General features: G+C 51.9%; 3 protein-coding genes across 10 annotated transcripts in view; 1 reads left to right on the forward strand and 2 right to left on the reverse strand.

The window, feature by feature from the left end:
* Positions 1-86: 86 nt before the first annotated feature.
* On the reverse strand, positions 87-1,156 carry LOC126964103 (peptidyl-prolyl cis-trans isomerase A-like). Its single transcript, XM_050806930.1, has 2 exons — positions 1,149-1,156; positions 87-737 (listed from the first exon to the last, which is right to left on the reverse strand). The coding sequence occupies exons 1-2, from the start codon at positions 1,154-1,156 to the stop codon at positions 227-229; spliced, it is 519 nt and encodes a 172-aa protein (XP_050662887.1). The 3' UTR covers positions 87-226.
* Positions 1,157-2,880: 1,724 nt separating this feature from the next.
* Positions 2,881-14,128, forward strand: part of BLCAP (BLCAP apoptosis inducing factor) — a 35,681-nt gene continuing 24,433 nt past the window's right edge. For 3 of the 5 annotated variants that reach the window (XR_007729339.1, XR_007729340.1, XR_007729341.1), the window contains exon 1: positions 2,906-3,019. Coding sequence is in view for 2 of the 5 variants with exons in the window: in XM_050807383.1 (XP_050663340.1) it covers positions 11,639-11,902 (264 nt within the window). In the remaining 3 variants the exon portion in view is untranslated. Of the gene's footprint in view, positions 3,020-3,491; positions 6,414-11,462; positions 13,397-14,128 lie in introns of those variants that run through there. The other 2 variants (XM_050807383.1, XM_050807384.1) reach the window with 2 other exon arrangements.
* Positions 7,106-14,128, reverse strand: part of NNAT (neuronatin) — a 165,760-nt gene continuing 158,737 nt past the window's right edge. Inside the window, exons 2-4 of one of the 4 annotated variants that reach the window (XM_050807404.1) lie at positions 9,406-9,557; positions 8,359-8,439; positions 7,106-8,130 (exon numbers count right to left, since the gene is read on the reverse strand). In XM_050807404.1, coding sequence (XP_050663361.1) covers positions 8,038-8,130; positions 8,359-8,439; positions 9,406-9,477 — 246 coding nt within the window. In that variant the 5' untranslated portion in view covers positions 9,478-9,557 and the 3' untranslated portion in view covers positions 7,106-8,037. Of the gene's footprint in view, positions 8,131-8,358; positions 8,440-9,405; positions 9,608-14,128 lie in introns of those variants that run through there. The other 3 variants (XM_050807403.1, XM_050807406.1, XM_050807405.1) reach the window with 3 other exon arrangements.

A 14,128-nucleotide genomic window follows, 5' to 3' on the forward strand; every position in this document is an offset into this window, starting at 1 on the left:
CTCTCAACATTCAGCTCTCTTTTTTTGTTGTTGTTATTTAGTTTTTATTTCATAATCAAAAACTCTGCAATCCACCTAGGCATGGAAGGGAACAAAGAAAACATGAAACCCAAAGGGAACTGCAGTGAGAGCACAAAGATTCTAGGATACTGCAAGCAAATAGGAGGGTGCTCTCCTGAGCTACAGAAGGAATGGTCTGGTGGTGAAGATAAAACACAAGTCAAACTTATTGGAGTTGTCCACAGTCAGCAATGGTGATCTTCTTGCTGGTCTTGCCATTCCTGGACCCAAAGTGCTCCATGGCCTCCATAATCTTCATGCCTTCTTTCACCTTGCCAAAGACCACATGCTTGCCATCCAACCACTCAGTCTTGGCAGTGCAGATGATAAACTGGGAACCTTTTGTGTTGGGTCCAGCATTTGCCATGGACAAGATGCCAGGACCTGTATGCTTTAGGATGAAGTTCTCATCGTCAAATTTCTCCTCATAGATGGACTTGCCACCAGTGCCATTATGGCATGCGAAGTCACCACCCTGACATATAAACCCTGGAATAATTCTGTGACAGCAGGAAGCCTTATAACCAAATCCTTTCTCTCCAGTGCTCAGAGCATGTAAGTTTTCTGCTGTCTTTGGAATTTCGTCTGCAAACAGCTTGAAGGAGAAGCAGCCCAAGGGCTCGCCGTTGACAGTGATGTCGAACAACACGGTGGACGTGGCTAATAGTATGGGGATCCTGGCGGCATCCGCAAAGCCAGCTTTCTCTTTTTCTGAACAAGGGCTTCCACTACAAGACTCCTCTTGTCATTCAGTGTTGGATACTGGGTGTGGCTGCCATGGATGCATTGACCCTTTAGCCTGTAAGCAGCAGGATGGTGGGAGGCCACATTCAGGCCTGTTGGAGTCTCAGCTAGAGGAGAAATGGACATCTCCTTGCTTTGGATGTGACCCCAGGAACTGGATAGCCATCTTGTGACCATGAGCGTGAAACCAGCACAAGGACAGAAGATAAAATGAACCTCGGGCCTTGCTGACACTGCCTAGCCACTGAGTGACAGACTACTTTTTAAAGCCAATTGATGTAGTTGTGTGTTTAACTTGCAACATAAAAGATACAGTCCACCAACCTTTATTCCCAAACCCCTACCGCTCCATTTCTGTCCTCTACAGCATCAGTCCCACTGAGCACTCCCTCCTTCCTGAAACCTCCTCTCTAGGACCCACACTCACTTGGTCCTCTTTCTACCCCACTGGCCACTGCCTCTCAGTCTCCTTTCCTGGATCCTCCTCTTCTGCCCACTTTTCTCTCCACCTTCTTTCCCTTGAGTTCTAACCCAGCACCATGACCTCTGTGTTGATGGCCCCTAAATATGTATTTCCAGCCCCAGACTCCGTTCGGAGCTCCTGTGTCACATAAACCTGCCTACTCACCCTCTCTGCCTGCATGTTGCCCAGGCATTTCAAACCTAACTTCTCAAAGCCGAATGTGATCTTCCCCCTCAGTCTATTCCTCTTTCAGCCTTCATTGTCTTGGCCAAGGACTCTTTTACCCTTTCATTTACTCAAGGCTAAAACCCAGTGAGGAGTTATTGCCAATGCCTCCACATCGACCCACGTCCAGTCTTCCATCCTTTCCTTCACCTCCCCAAGCCACCACCCTGTCTGAGTCAGCATTAGCTTTTGTCTGGAAAGCTGCAACCACCTCCTAACTGGTCTGCCTACACCCACTCCTGAGTGCTTTCCAAGCCATGCGGCCTGGGTGGCCTTTCAGAAATCCAAATTTGCTATCCTTTTCCTGATGAAAATGGCTTCCCCTGACTCTCAAGAGAAAAGCCAAATACAGTATACAGCTGACCTGTCTTTTTTGGTGCTCACCTCACCCTAACCCTGCCCCTTCCCAGCTCCACATCTGGGACAAATGTTCTTTCTGTCTAGAACATTTCCCCTCTCACTCTTGCCCTAATCGTCCTTGGTTTCTCAACCTAAATGCCATCTTCCCCTCTCACTCTTGCCCTAATCGTCCTTGGTTTCTCAACCTAAATGCCATCTTCCCAAAGAGGTTCCACCCTCTCCCTACATTAGGACTCCATTAATTTCTCCTAACACTCTCTACTTCTTCTCACAGCACTTCCCATGATGTGTAATTATGTATTGATTCAAGTCACTAATATACAGTGATTATATGACTGTCTCCCCGCCTACCCGCCATTAGACTGGCAGCGCCTTGAGGTCAGGAACAGACCCAGGACACCCACTCTACTTGCCCTTAGCACTGAGCTTGGGTACAGTAAGCGCCCAAGGAATACGCTTAATTAGCTAATAAATGACTACACGAACTCATTCAAGCCCCATAAAAGCCGAAGGTGGGCATTTCATCAGAAGCCGGGTCGGGGCGGGGGAGGGGCTCCCTCGCCCAAGATACCGGGCAAGTGGGGGAGCCGGGGCCTGACCCAAGGCAGTTCCAAGTTCTGAGCCCGGCTCTCTCAGCTCCTGAGCCCTGGCTGCATGATGAAACGCTAGGGAGGGGGTGGACTTTGAGCCACGAGAAGGTTTTCCCCGAGTCCCCGGACCGTCCGCGCGGGGAAGAACTAAGCGTGTTCACCCAGAGGAACACAACCCGACCCGCCCCGCGCTCACGAAATAAAGATCACAATTTGCTGCATATGCATGAGGGGACCCGGCAGCGCTTTGGGGCTGTCCACACTGCGCCTGATAAAAATTATTAGGGCTTGAGGACCTCGGCGCTCCCAGAATTTTGTAAAAGTGCGTACAAAGGACTCAAAGGTGGCCTGTGGCTGATATTTAGGGGAGATGGGGCTAGGGTGAGCTCCCCTCTTCGGGCCGTGTGATCAGGCGTCTGTGGTAGGCAGCCCGATTCCAGGATGGGTCCTCGGCCGGCTCCACTAGAAGACGAAGGGGGCGTCTCCCCGGTTTCCTGCGGCGTCCGTGGCGAGCTGAGGTGGAGGCAGGCTGCGGCAGACGGCGACAGTGGCGGCGGCGCCATGGCAGGGCTTGCAGGTACCGTGGCGTCAACCTGCTTGGGGCGGGATGAGAGGCCCTCCATGCGGCCGCGCCGCCATATTGTCCCTTCTGGGTCACCTTAGGCGTCGCCCGGTCCCCGTCACTGGGGTTTTCCATCCGCATACCCCCGGGAAGGGAGGGCGCCCCTGTCCGGCTTCAGGTGATTGCTGTGATTGGACCTAACCTGGGCCTTGGGGGTCCCTTTCCAGCCCGGGGGTGGTCACAGTACTCCTGGGTGCTCGCTCCGGCCTTGTCCAAGGTCAGTGTCCTTGCAGGATGAGGCAGGCAGAGCCGGGGCACGGGGCTGGGGAGCGCGACCACCATCTCTGCGGCCCCGGGTTCCACGCAGGGTGCCCAGCTTGTGAGAGGCCTGTCACTCTGTCCCCATCAGTGTAGTTACTTTAGTTGCTTTTTTTTGGCCGGGGCGGGGGACGTGGGGGTGAGGGGAGAGAGGGTCTCCCGCTCGAGGCCCCGCTTCGGTGTCTGGGGTGATAGGTTGACGCTCTGCTAAGAGTCGCAGGCGCTTCTTACTCCCTCCAACTTTACATCTAAGGGTGGACACCCCTTCCTTTTCCTTCTATAGACGTGGGGAGTGGCCCTCAAGGGCAGCTGAAAGAACGGAATGCCTGGCACACTAATGTCCTGGAAAGGAAGCATGGGGGATGGGAGACAGTTGCTTTTTCCTTCCCCTTTCCAAATCTCCTTTAGTTTCCTTCCAGGTCTTCGTGTCCCATTTCAGCGCTAAATGTTGGGAGACTGGGGTCTGTCCTCGGAAAGAAACAGCCTTTCTCTTTATAGGTTTGGATCGTCTTTATCCCTTTCAGGGAACTGGTGTGTTGGGGACGGCTTCTCTGCCTTGCCTGACATGGTCCAGTCATCCCGTCAGCCTTCTGGACGGCAACACCAAAGCTGGGACCAAAAAAAAGTTCCAGTTTAAGTGCTAATGCCCAAAGTGTTAGATCTTGTTTGCTTGTTTGTTTTAAATCAGAGACTAATTAATGTCAAGCAAATCTGTTAAAAGATTTGATCACGGGAAGCCTGGTCGGTTTCCAGTGACCAGGTCAATTCCATATCTGAAATTGGTCTTATTAGAGTTGCTGCCAAAACCAGTTTAACCTTTAATCTGTAATATGTTGTTTCAAAGAGGAATCTGGGTTAGGCTGTCTTTTTTTGTTGTTGTTCTCCTATCTTTGAAACACATGCATTCCATTTCAAGCCTGTCCCTGTGCGATATACCAAGAACCATGCGTTGCCTGCCTCTCTGACTTCCTGCTCTGGAAATGCTCAGGAATCTGGATCCTGCTGGGGCATGGGCCCTGTGGGAGGGCAAGTGGGGGAGGGGAGGATAAACAGGATCATTCCCAGGGAAGATGGTGACAACATGTCTCTGGGGCATATAGAGGAAGTCAGAGGTCACCAAGGGAAAAGAGATTGTTGTTTGACTAGTGTTTTGTGTATGTGCATGAGTGCACACGTTTAAATCTCTGGTGGGGGCGCGGGGGAGAGGGAGTTAACTGCAAATTCAGAATCTCCCTTTGGGGTGTTGGCTCCTGAGGAGATACACATTTCAAAATAGATATCTAGTAAATGACTCACAGCAGACCTGCTCCCCGATCCAACAGTTATCTGTTGCCCAAGCTCAAGGAACTTGCCCCTGCCCTTCCCTGACAGCAGACATCCCTTCATTCACTGACAATGCAAATATTCCACAGATAAAGGTAACAGTGTCACATAGCACCCTGTACCCCTAAAAGTCATGGTACCTAAACCTGCCACCTCTGGACTTCAGCTGGTTAGGCTAAGAAACTTAACATCCTGGAGCATTAGTCTCAAGGGTCTCTCACCTGTTGCTGGAGTCCCACAGAGCCATTCTCAACTCCTTCCCAATTGATCTGCTCTGTCCTTGGCCTTGTGGGGGGCAAAATCTTCTGGGAGCAATGACAGTTTAGGCAAAGGGGGCATTCAGCACTGTGACTAAGGGCTGTGCAATAAAATACTAGGCATTTTCAATTCTTCCCATTGCTCTCTATCAGAATAAAATGTTTAATGGTATAGTTTGTGGAAAAAATTTTATAAACAAGGTGTGTTTGGACCATCTAAGCATTGCTTGGCATTGCACTGGATGGAAAGTGAATGCATTGTCTTCTCTGGTGGGTTGTTTGCTGCCAGAACATGAGGTTTTGTGGGTGGAGGATGCAAATGGGGAGTGGACATTGCACATTGAAGCCCACACATGCAGGTGCAGGCCACCAGGGCAGCCCTTGCCTGGAAATCTGTCATCTCACCTTGTCACACTCACAACCCTGCTGATGGATGGATGGAGGAAAAGGGCTTTGCCAAGATGATATGAAAAACTCTGGGGCTACAAGCAGCCTCTTGTCTTCTAAGTGGGGGCACAGGAGGTGCTGTGTCCAGAGCAGCCAGCTCTTACCATGCTGCTTTGGTCCACCTCCCTGAAATCTACCTTGTCCCTTGGGCTAAGGTTAGAGCATCAGGGGCAGTGGGGCTATGGGCATACCCCTCAAAAGCTCCAAAGGGAGGGTTAGCCTTCATTGAGAACACATGTTGGTATGTTCATGATTCTGTGGGTTTAGTGTGGAAAACCACAGAAACTCCCAATTCTGAGGCCTGCCAAGATAGGAGTTCAGAAGGGAGGAGGTGTGGGCATTGCCTGCTGATGAGTCACACTGGGGTGAGAGGAGACCTGCCTCACCTTCAGGCTATGGTAGCAGCTATAGCCACCCAGCCTAAGAAGGATGAAGTCTCAGATTGCACATCCTCTCCGAGTCCTGATGAGTCCTGATTGCCGCTGCGACGACAGTTTCTAGCATGTTAGGGTTCACTGGCATCTCAGAGGCCCTCTTAGAGAGGGAAACTGAAGATGAAGGGTATAAGGTGACATGTCCAGGTTCCCTAGGCTGATTGATGGCAAAGCCAAGACCAGAACTGGGATCTGCACCTCCCCACCCCTATAATTCTCTGATACCGAATGAAGTTTTAGATGCCTTTAGTGGTGCTGGTGACTGGGGGGCTTGCTTAGGGGAAGGAAACATGGTCAGGCTTAAGGGGGCAAGGTACTTTGTGCTCCAGAAGTATTTGTGACAGCTGTGACTAAGGGATTCGAAGAAGTGGCAGGAAGAGAGATTTATGGCCCTCCAACTCCCTCCCTTTGTGTTGACCCAGCAACAGGTGTGTGGTGACAGGGACACATAAAGCCAGAGACAAGGCTGAACAGGCGGCAGGGCCATTTGGTGAGACAGTCAGCTGACCCTGTGTAGAAAGAGCCCTGACTCACTGGGGAGTGGGAGAGGAAGACAAGTCCGAGGCCGAGCAGCCAGCCCACTGCCTACCCTGACATGATGGCAGGGGAGAGCCCAGGGCCAGGGACCTGGTAAGCATCCCTAAGAATAAGGAGGCTGGTGCTGGGAAAAGCAGAAATCCAGTATTGGGGAGAGAGGTTTCTGGGATGAGGTGGGGCCAGGAGACCCTGCAGAGTCGCAGGGCCAGGCAGATTGTCTTTGTAGTGGTCCTGGTGGATATGGGGCCTGCAGCATTAAGCTGGGTGGAGAAGGTGTCACACTGCACCTCTTATCCCATACTCATTGTCTAAGCCAATGTCTACCCTGCCCAGTACTCATTTCCTTAGGGCTTCTGGATGGAGACCTGGAGTAAGGCTTTGTGTTCTGAAATCACCCCCTTGGTCCCTAGTACCTCTTTGGAGGGCTACTGCCACCTTTTTCCCCTCCTCTCATCTTTCCCAAAGTGATTACCTGCTTTGGCCTCTTCTCCTAAGACCACAAGTAAAGCACCTATCCCTTTGGGGAGGGGGAAGTGGTCCCTTATTCCCGGACCACAAGTGAAGATGTCAGCCTTTCTCGTTGGGGGGGGGGGGGTGGGAAATGGTCCTTTATCACAGGACAGCATTGAGATGAGGTTGGGTGTGTGAGGGGCCCAGCTTATTGCAATTTTCATGGCCCTCCTTTTCCTCCCTCCCCCAAGCAGAGTGCCTGTTCCACAATGGGCACATCAGCTGAGTCTTAGAAGTGTGTGTTGATGCCGCTAAAGAAATCACAAGAGACAAAGTTTTGGTGCGCCTCCACTGCCCCGCAGGGTCCTGGGACACTGTGCGAGACAGGGGAGGTACTTTTTTTTATTTTTTGTAGAGGTGGTCCCTGTCCTCCAGGAGCTTACAATCTAGCTGGGGAGACACAACTAATGCACACTTAAACAATCAGTACAATTAGCGATTACCACAATATTGACCACAACTGCGTGAGACCAGGGAAAAGCAAGATCAGTGAGGGGCAAGGGGGATTCAGAGAAAGTGTTTTAGTAAAGGTGGGATTCATTTCCTTTTACTGCTTGAATAGTTCCAAATCAAGTGACACATTATTTTGGAGTAGGGTGGGCTTGGGAGGCAGTGAGGAGGAAAGGGGAATCGAGGGAGCAAATGCAGCAAGGCTGGAATGCAAGTGCCCTAGGCAAGGGACAGCAAGAGGGCCCCACTGTATTTCTTAACCACCCTCCTTCCTCAACTGTGCCCTCCAGTCCCGCCACACAGGCACGCGGTTGGTGCTGCACCAAGATTCAGGGCTTCGGCTGGCGATGTCAGAGCGTCCATTCTGCTGGCTGGTGTGGTGTTTGGATCTCCATGGTGGGGCCTGCTGGCATGGCCCTGGCTTCGGGGCTGGGATGGCGCTGTCCCAACTTTGTCCAGATCAGAATGCGGTGCCTATGCCCAAATCTCAGGGGTCTGCTCCCCCTATCCCCCCTCCTCTCCCGACCCTGCCCCTTGGTGGGACTGGTGCAAAGGGGTTGGGAAGGGATCTGGTATCTTCGTCATTGTCGGTACTGCTTCTCCAGGGGTCTACTGGCCCCTCACTGACCTTGCCAAGTGCTCCTCTGGCGAGGGAGCACAGGGGACCCCCCATTCCTGTGCGGCACTGGCTCCCGTGCTGGCGGAGATGCACAGGAGCACCTGATGATACGGCCGCCCAGGGCTGGGAGCTGGGGCCTCAGTTGGGGGCTCGCTGCCTGCGCTCCCCCAACACCTGCCGCCCGGTCCGCGACACCGTGTACGCCAGCTTCTGCAGGGAGTACCTGAACACCTGCGGCGAGAAACCCAGGACCCACCCTTAGTGGAGAGCACCCACAGCATGTCTGTGGTGCTGCCGTGCCCACCCCCGCCCCACCCCCTGCCCCGCCCGCCCATCCAGCGTAGGCTGGAGAGGCGGGCGCGGGCGCAGCTTGTCCACGAGTCAGGGCAGCTGGAGCTTTTCCAACTGTGCTGAGAGCTGCATGGCGGCAAGCTGATTGGACCCACAACTTAGGTATACCTCACTTCTCGCAATGGGCTGTGTCCCTGGAGGATTTCGAAAAGCGAATCCTACCCAGTAAATGCAGCATTCCAGGAACACCTTGAAGGAAATATGCGATTCCTTTGGCAAAGGATTCCTTTAGCAGGGAATTCTTCCTGCAAAGGGAGCTTTTAGGGTAAATGGTTTTATGGGCAAAGCGCTTTCTTTTGATTTATCTCTTTTTACACAAAGCGCTTTTGCCTCTTTTTGATTTTTTTTTTTTCGTAAAGCAATTATCCTTTTTTGGAAGCGCCTTTTTCCCCTTCTATTTTTCTCTCGAGGGGCTTTTTTCTCTAATTTTTTTCTTGAAAGCGTTTTTGCCCAATTCATTTATTTCTGTTAGCTCCCTTGTCTAATTTTTTTCTGCAGTGCGTTTTTAATCTAATGCATTTTTTTTTCTGCCAAGTGCTTTTCTCCGATTTATTTTTCCTGCAATGCGCGTCTTTCTCTTTTCCTGTGAACTACTTTTTCTATAATTCGTGGTAGGGTTTTTTTTTTTGGTTTGGTTTGGTTTGGGTTTTTTTTGCGAAGTAATTTTTATTTTTTCTGAGAAGTGCCTTTTTCTAACTTATTTTTTGTTTCACCCCCGCAAGCGCTATATGTTTTTTTAAATAAAATTTCTCCGCAATGCGCAATTTTTTAAGGTGGAAAATTTTCACTCTGCGAGCTGTAAAGTCTTGCAACACAGTAGTGCCCCGCCTCCCTCCTGGGGTCGAGTCCGGGTGTAGCGGGTTTTTCTTACCGCGTTGGTCGCTAAAAGCCTGGGTGATCATCCGCAGCGGTCGCCCGCCGCGCCCCGAGTCTTTGTTCCCGGGCAGGCGCGGGCGCACTAGGGAGGGTCAGCGCGAGGAGGACAGCGCAGGGAATGGGCAGGGGGCGCGCGGTGCCGGCAGCGGCACTTTGGCAGGCAGGGATCGCGGCAATCGGAATAGGACGGTCTGGGAGGCGGCAATCGCGACGCGGTCTTGCGGGTTCTGGGGGCGCGAGTTGGGAACCCTCTCCCACCCGAAACCCTGGCACACTTACCTGCAGCAGCACACGGAAGATGTACCAGCCGATGATGAGCAGTTCAGCCGAGGCTGCCGCCACTGCCGCCATGGTTCCGAGAGTGGTAGGTGGGTGGTCGAGAGAGAGGGTTTGCCGAGATCCGCTGGTCTTGGAGTCCGCTGTTGGGCGCACTGCCGCAGCCGAGGTGGCCGCGCCTTAAGTACCCGCCCGCCACTTAAGTGCGCATGCGCGCCTTGGGGGGGTGTTTATGAGGAGGGGTGGCTGGGGGCGCTCCTCATTCGCCAGGAGAGGAAAAAAATAATCCATCTGCTCTTTCCATACCGACCCCCGCCTCCTGAGTTCCATCTTAGCCCCCTTCCAGAAGATTCCGCCGTGCTTGCTTTTGGATTTTGCTTTAAAATGGAGGGGTACCACGACTCTGGATAGAGTACAAGGCGAGGATGGGGGTGCAGGTCTTTTAGTGTGGCGCCCTTCTCCCCAGTCCCTGGCCTGCAAATTTGAGCTCAGACCCCGGTGCCACTCCAGAGCCTACCTTGGGGATGGATGGAAAAACAGAAATTAGGGAGGGGTCATCTGCCCCATAGAGCAAAAAAAATGGTGCCCCTTTCAGAAGCCTCGGCATAATAGAACCATGCTCGGCGCTCTTTTCCTAATACTGAATGAGTTTTAAGCCCAGGTCCTCTGCTTCATGAGTGTCCCTGAGCGCGTAACCCGTCTGATTCTTTACATCTGTCTTACGTTAGCGAGGAGATGAGGATCTGCGGTGGAGGTCGCTACCGTAGGGAGCTGAGCCAGGGCACTGCGCTTTGGGCGCAAAAGCAGTAGTTACCTAGTATCTGTGGGAGGGATACAGGAAGGATTGGCGCCCTTCGTATGCGCGGAAGGAATGAGCTCTCTACGGAGAAGTGGTTGGAATATGCTCGGGGATAGTTTTCTGCTGGACAGGTCGTTTCGACCTCTGTCTTCCGCTCCCCTCCCCCAAGCCCTGGTAGGTCGGCCTTAGCCGCTGGTTCTTTGTACCCGTTGCGCTGGGCGGCTGGATCACCGAACGGGGTTTCGCTACCGCTACCGGAGAATTGTGGCTACCGCAGCCCCATTTCCAAGTGAGGCGGGTCCCTTTCAGACCGCCCGTCTTGTGGGTCCCTCGCACAACGCAGATTTTGCAGACGGGAAGACCGGAATGCGGTTTGTGAGTGTGGTCCCCGCGCACCGGTGGCCAGCCGAAAGCACCTCTTTACAGCAAGCTGCCTTTTGCCCAGGGGCCAACTGGCATTTGCCCCTATGTGGATAGAAAATTAATTTTTGTTAAAAGCTCCTAGAGGTCAGGTTCTGTACAGTGCCAGCAGCAGATGGAGGTGTAATGATCCAAGCGACTTCAGTTTGGACAAAGTAGCATAGTGACTTTTTTTCTACATTGACTTTCGGAGAAGTTGGCAGGTTCTGGCAAAGTGACGCCGGGCTATTTGAAAAAGGCAAGCTTAGCCTAGGCTGCCATCTTAAAATATTTCGAGGCTGCAGCTGCCTCAGTATCCTTTGCCTGTGGTCTGGTGGCCGGCAGTGCGCCGCTAACAGCTTTAACTCGGCACTCAGTGCCTGAGCACCTATGGCTGTGAGAGATGCTAGATACAGAACCCTGTCCTTACCACGTGGGGGCACAGCAGGGAGCCCTTGGTAGTCCTTTGGCAACCACTGGGCGGTATTGTGAGGTCTGGGCCCCTTGAGGACGGGCTGCAGCCCCAGGAGGCGATACATGATCTCTGCTGGGCAGGGCCCAGGCAAAGCCAGTCCACTGTGTGAAACCGTGCCAAAGAGCCCTCTCCCTGATGCCCCAGGAGAAGCCCCGGGGAGACATCCCAGGAAGCTTCCGAATTAGTGACTTGGAGAGGAGTAGAACTTTCACGGGTGGGCAGGGAGGAAAGGGCATTTCACATTTGCTGTTGTTAACCATGATCCATTTTCCCAAATAAGTATACATTCTGTTCCTGTTTTTTTTTTTTTTTTTTTTTTTTGTATGTGTGTTTGTCTGTCTGTCTGTTCTTTGTCTGTTTGTCTGTTGTGTTGACTTTTCTCTTCAGGATCCCTGCTGCCTTGGTGATCCCGGGCTGACAGCCAGAGAGCACAGCGGCTCAGCTCCTGGAGAGTGAGGGTTGAAGAAAGCGGAGGGCAGCCGCCTGCGCCCGCTGGCTCCCATTAGGTCGGTTCCTGCAGCGGTGCCCGGCAGCCTTGGTGAAGGCCCTGCCCGGCAGAGATCATGTATTGCCTCCAGTGGCTGCTGCCCGTCCTCCTCATCCCCAAGCCCCTCAACCCCGCCCTGTGGTTCAGCCACTCCATGTTCATGGGCTTCTACCTGCTCAGCTTCCTCCTGGAACGGAAGCCTTGCACAATTTGTGCCTTGGTTTTCCTGGCAGCCCTTTTCCTTATCTGCTATAGCTGCTGGGGAAACTGTTTCCTGTACCACTGCTCCGATTCACCGCTTCCAGAATCGGCACATGATCCTGGCGTTGTGGGCACCTAACGGCCTGCCCTGTTAGCTTTCCAAGGAAGCAGAAGACGGGAGGGGAGGCATTGACATAGGTCATAAAGCATTGGAGTTTCAAATCCCGCAGCCTCGCGGGTGTCACATTCCTGACGGCGCCTTTTTGGCCTGTGATGTTTTATCCTTATAATGTGAATAATGGCACTGACCGGTGCTTTTATTGTAAAGTCCTATAGTCGTGGGTGGTCTTGTGGTTGTGTGTGTTCTGTCCCCATCTAGGTCCTGGCTGGCCGCATGACCACCCCCCTCGCCTCATTACTGCGAGGAGTCTGGGCCCATCCTGGTCAACCGCCCCAATGTGACCTGGGGCAGATAAAATGCCAGTCTCATTGTCACCTCTGTGATCCCTCCTTGTCAGGGTCTCCTTCCTTCCCAGAATGTTACTGACTCAGTCCCTCTCCTGGTTTCCCTTTACTTCTCTTCTACCCTTTTCCTTTTTTTGGGGGAGTACCTGTCCAAGACAGGGCTCATTTTTGCACTTATCTCAAATTTGAAGAGATTGCTGACGCCCGAGAGCCTCGCTTTTTCATCCTTCTTTCCTTGTTCAGCAGGCTAGACAGAAACATGTCTTGACTGTTTGTTGTCCACAAATCTTCAGTATTTTCTCCGCTTCATTTTTAAGAAAGGAAGCAACAGATAGATGTTGCTCTTTCACCTGGGTGTCTGGGCTCATGCTTTCCTGCCCAGCCTCACTTCCTTTGCCCTTCCTCCTGCCTTTCTCAACTGTTCCAAGGAGGGGGGCCTCATTGTGTCTCCCGTGCATGCTCTGCAGCATTGAAGTATGGTGTGTTCACGTAGTTCTAGCAGTCCCCAGCTGAGTGAGTGGGAGAGTACCTGTGTGTTTCATAACAGCCATGATCCCCTTGATAGATGTTTGGATATTTTTTGGTGTGCTCTGTGCGTGTGTGTGTGTACAAATACATGTGTATATTCCTTTTAAAGAAGCTTTATCGAACATGTTCTGATTTTGAGGTTTAGCAATAGCTAGCTATATATGGTAGGTGCCGCTACAGTTTTTATTTAGCATGGGGATTGCAGAGTGACCAGCACACTGGACTCCGAGGTGATTCAGACAAGACAGGGGAGCAGTGGCCATCATCCTCCCGCCAGGGGCTTCTCCGTTCCTGCGCATATAGACTGTACATTATGAAGAATACCCAGGAAGACTGTGTGACTGTCACTTGCTGCTTTTTCTGCGCTTCAGTAACAAGTGTTGGCAAACGAGACTTTCTCCTGGCCCCTGCCTACTGGAGATCAGCATGCCTGTCCTTTCAATCTGATCCATCCATCTCTGTCTTGCCTGAGGAGAAAGAGAGATGGGCCAGGCAGAGAACAGAACTGGAGGCAGTTCATCTAGGGAATGGGACTGTGAGGCCATACTTGTGAAACGTTTGGACTGCTATTCTAGAGCTTTTATTTGGTGTGTTTGTTGCACAGCTGTTTGAAATGTTTAATAAAGCTTTATAAACTTTACTTTGTGGTTTTATGTGGCTGCAGTCCATTTGGGTCGTGGTGTTGGATTTCGGAGTTGGTGGGGGGCAGGGGGAAGCATGGAGGGGCTGAGTCCTTGGCGCCAGAGTACCTTAGCCCGAAAATTTGATCTGCTTTCTGGAGAGCAGATGGTGGGGATGGGGGAGGGGGAGCAGGGGGCAGGACAGGCGGTGAACAGGAGGGAGTCTGAAAGTTTTCAGAGATGAGACATTTGCGTTTCTCAGCTCCCATGGCTTCTCGCCTGAAATTGTTTCCCTCCATAGGAGATTTGAGTAACCGATCCCTTGACAAACAACTTAAGACAGCTGGAGCTCTAATCATCAAGGATTTTTATGGTGCTGCTTTTGAAGTAAAAATAGTGAAACCCCTTATGGCATTTCAAGTGGAAAAATAAATAAGATTGGCTGTCCAATCAGCCGGACGTAAGGTGATGGCTAGAAGTGCCGAGAGTGGTGTGGTTCCATGTTGTAGATAGGCATGTGCTCCCATGGCCATGACCTTTGAGGCAATGTAGGCTAGTTTGTCAGGTCCTGTGCTGGGTATTCACCTCTGAATCTCCTTCTAGAAAGCATAGTAGGAGTACTGCCTGTCCAAGCACAGGGCTATCGTGAGATTTTATTTAGTCACAGTCGTGAAGGGCTTTGGTAATTTCATAGAAGATCACCTGTTTTACCTAGGCTTTAAATTTATTGCTATAAAATTGAGTATGGTTTT

The sequence above is a fragment of the Macaca thibetana genome, chromosome 10 (genome assembly GCF_024542745.1).
Source record: "Macaca thibetana thibetana isolate TM-01 chromosome 10, ASM2454274v1, whole genome shotgun sequence".
Taxonomy (NCBI): Eukaryota; Metazoa; Chordata; class Mammalia; order Primates; family Cercopithecidae; genus Macaca; species Macaca thibetana.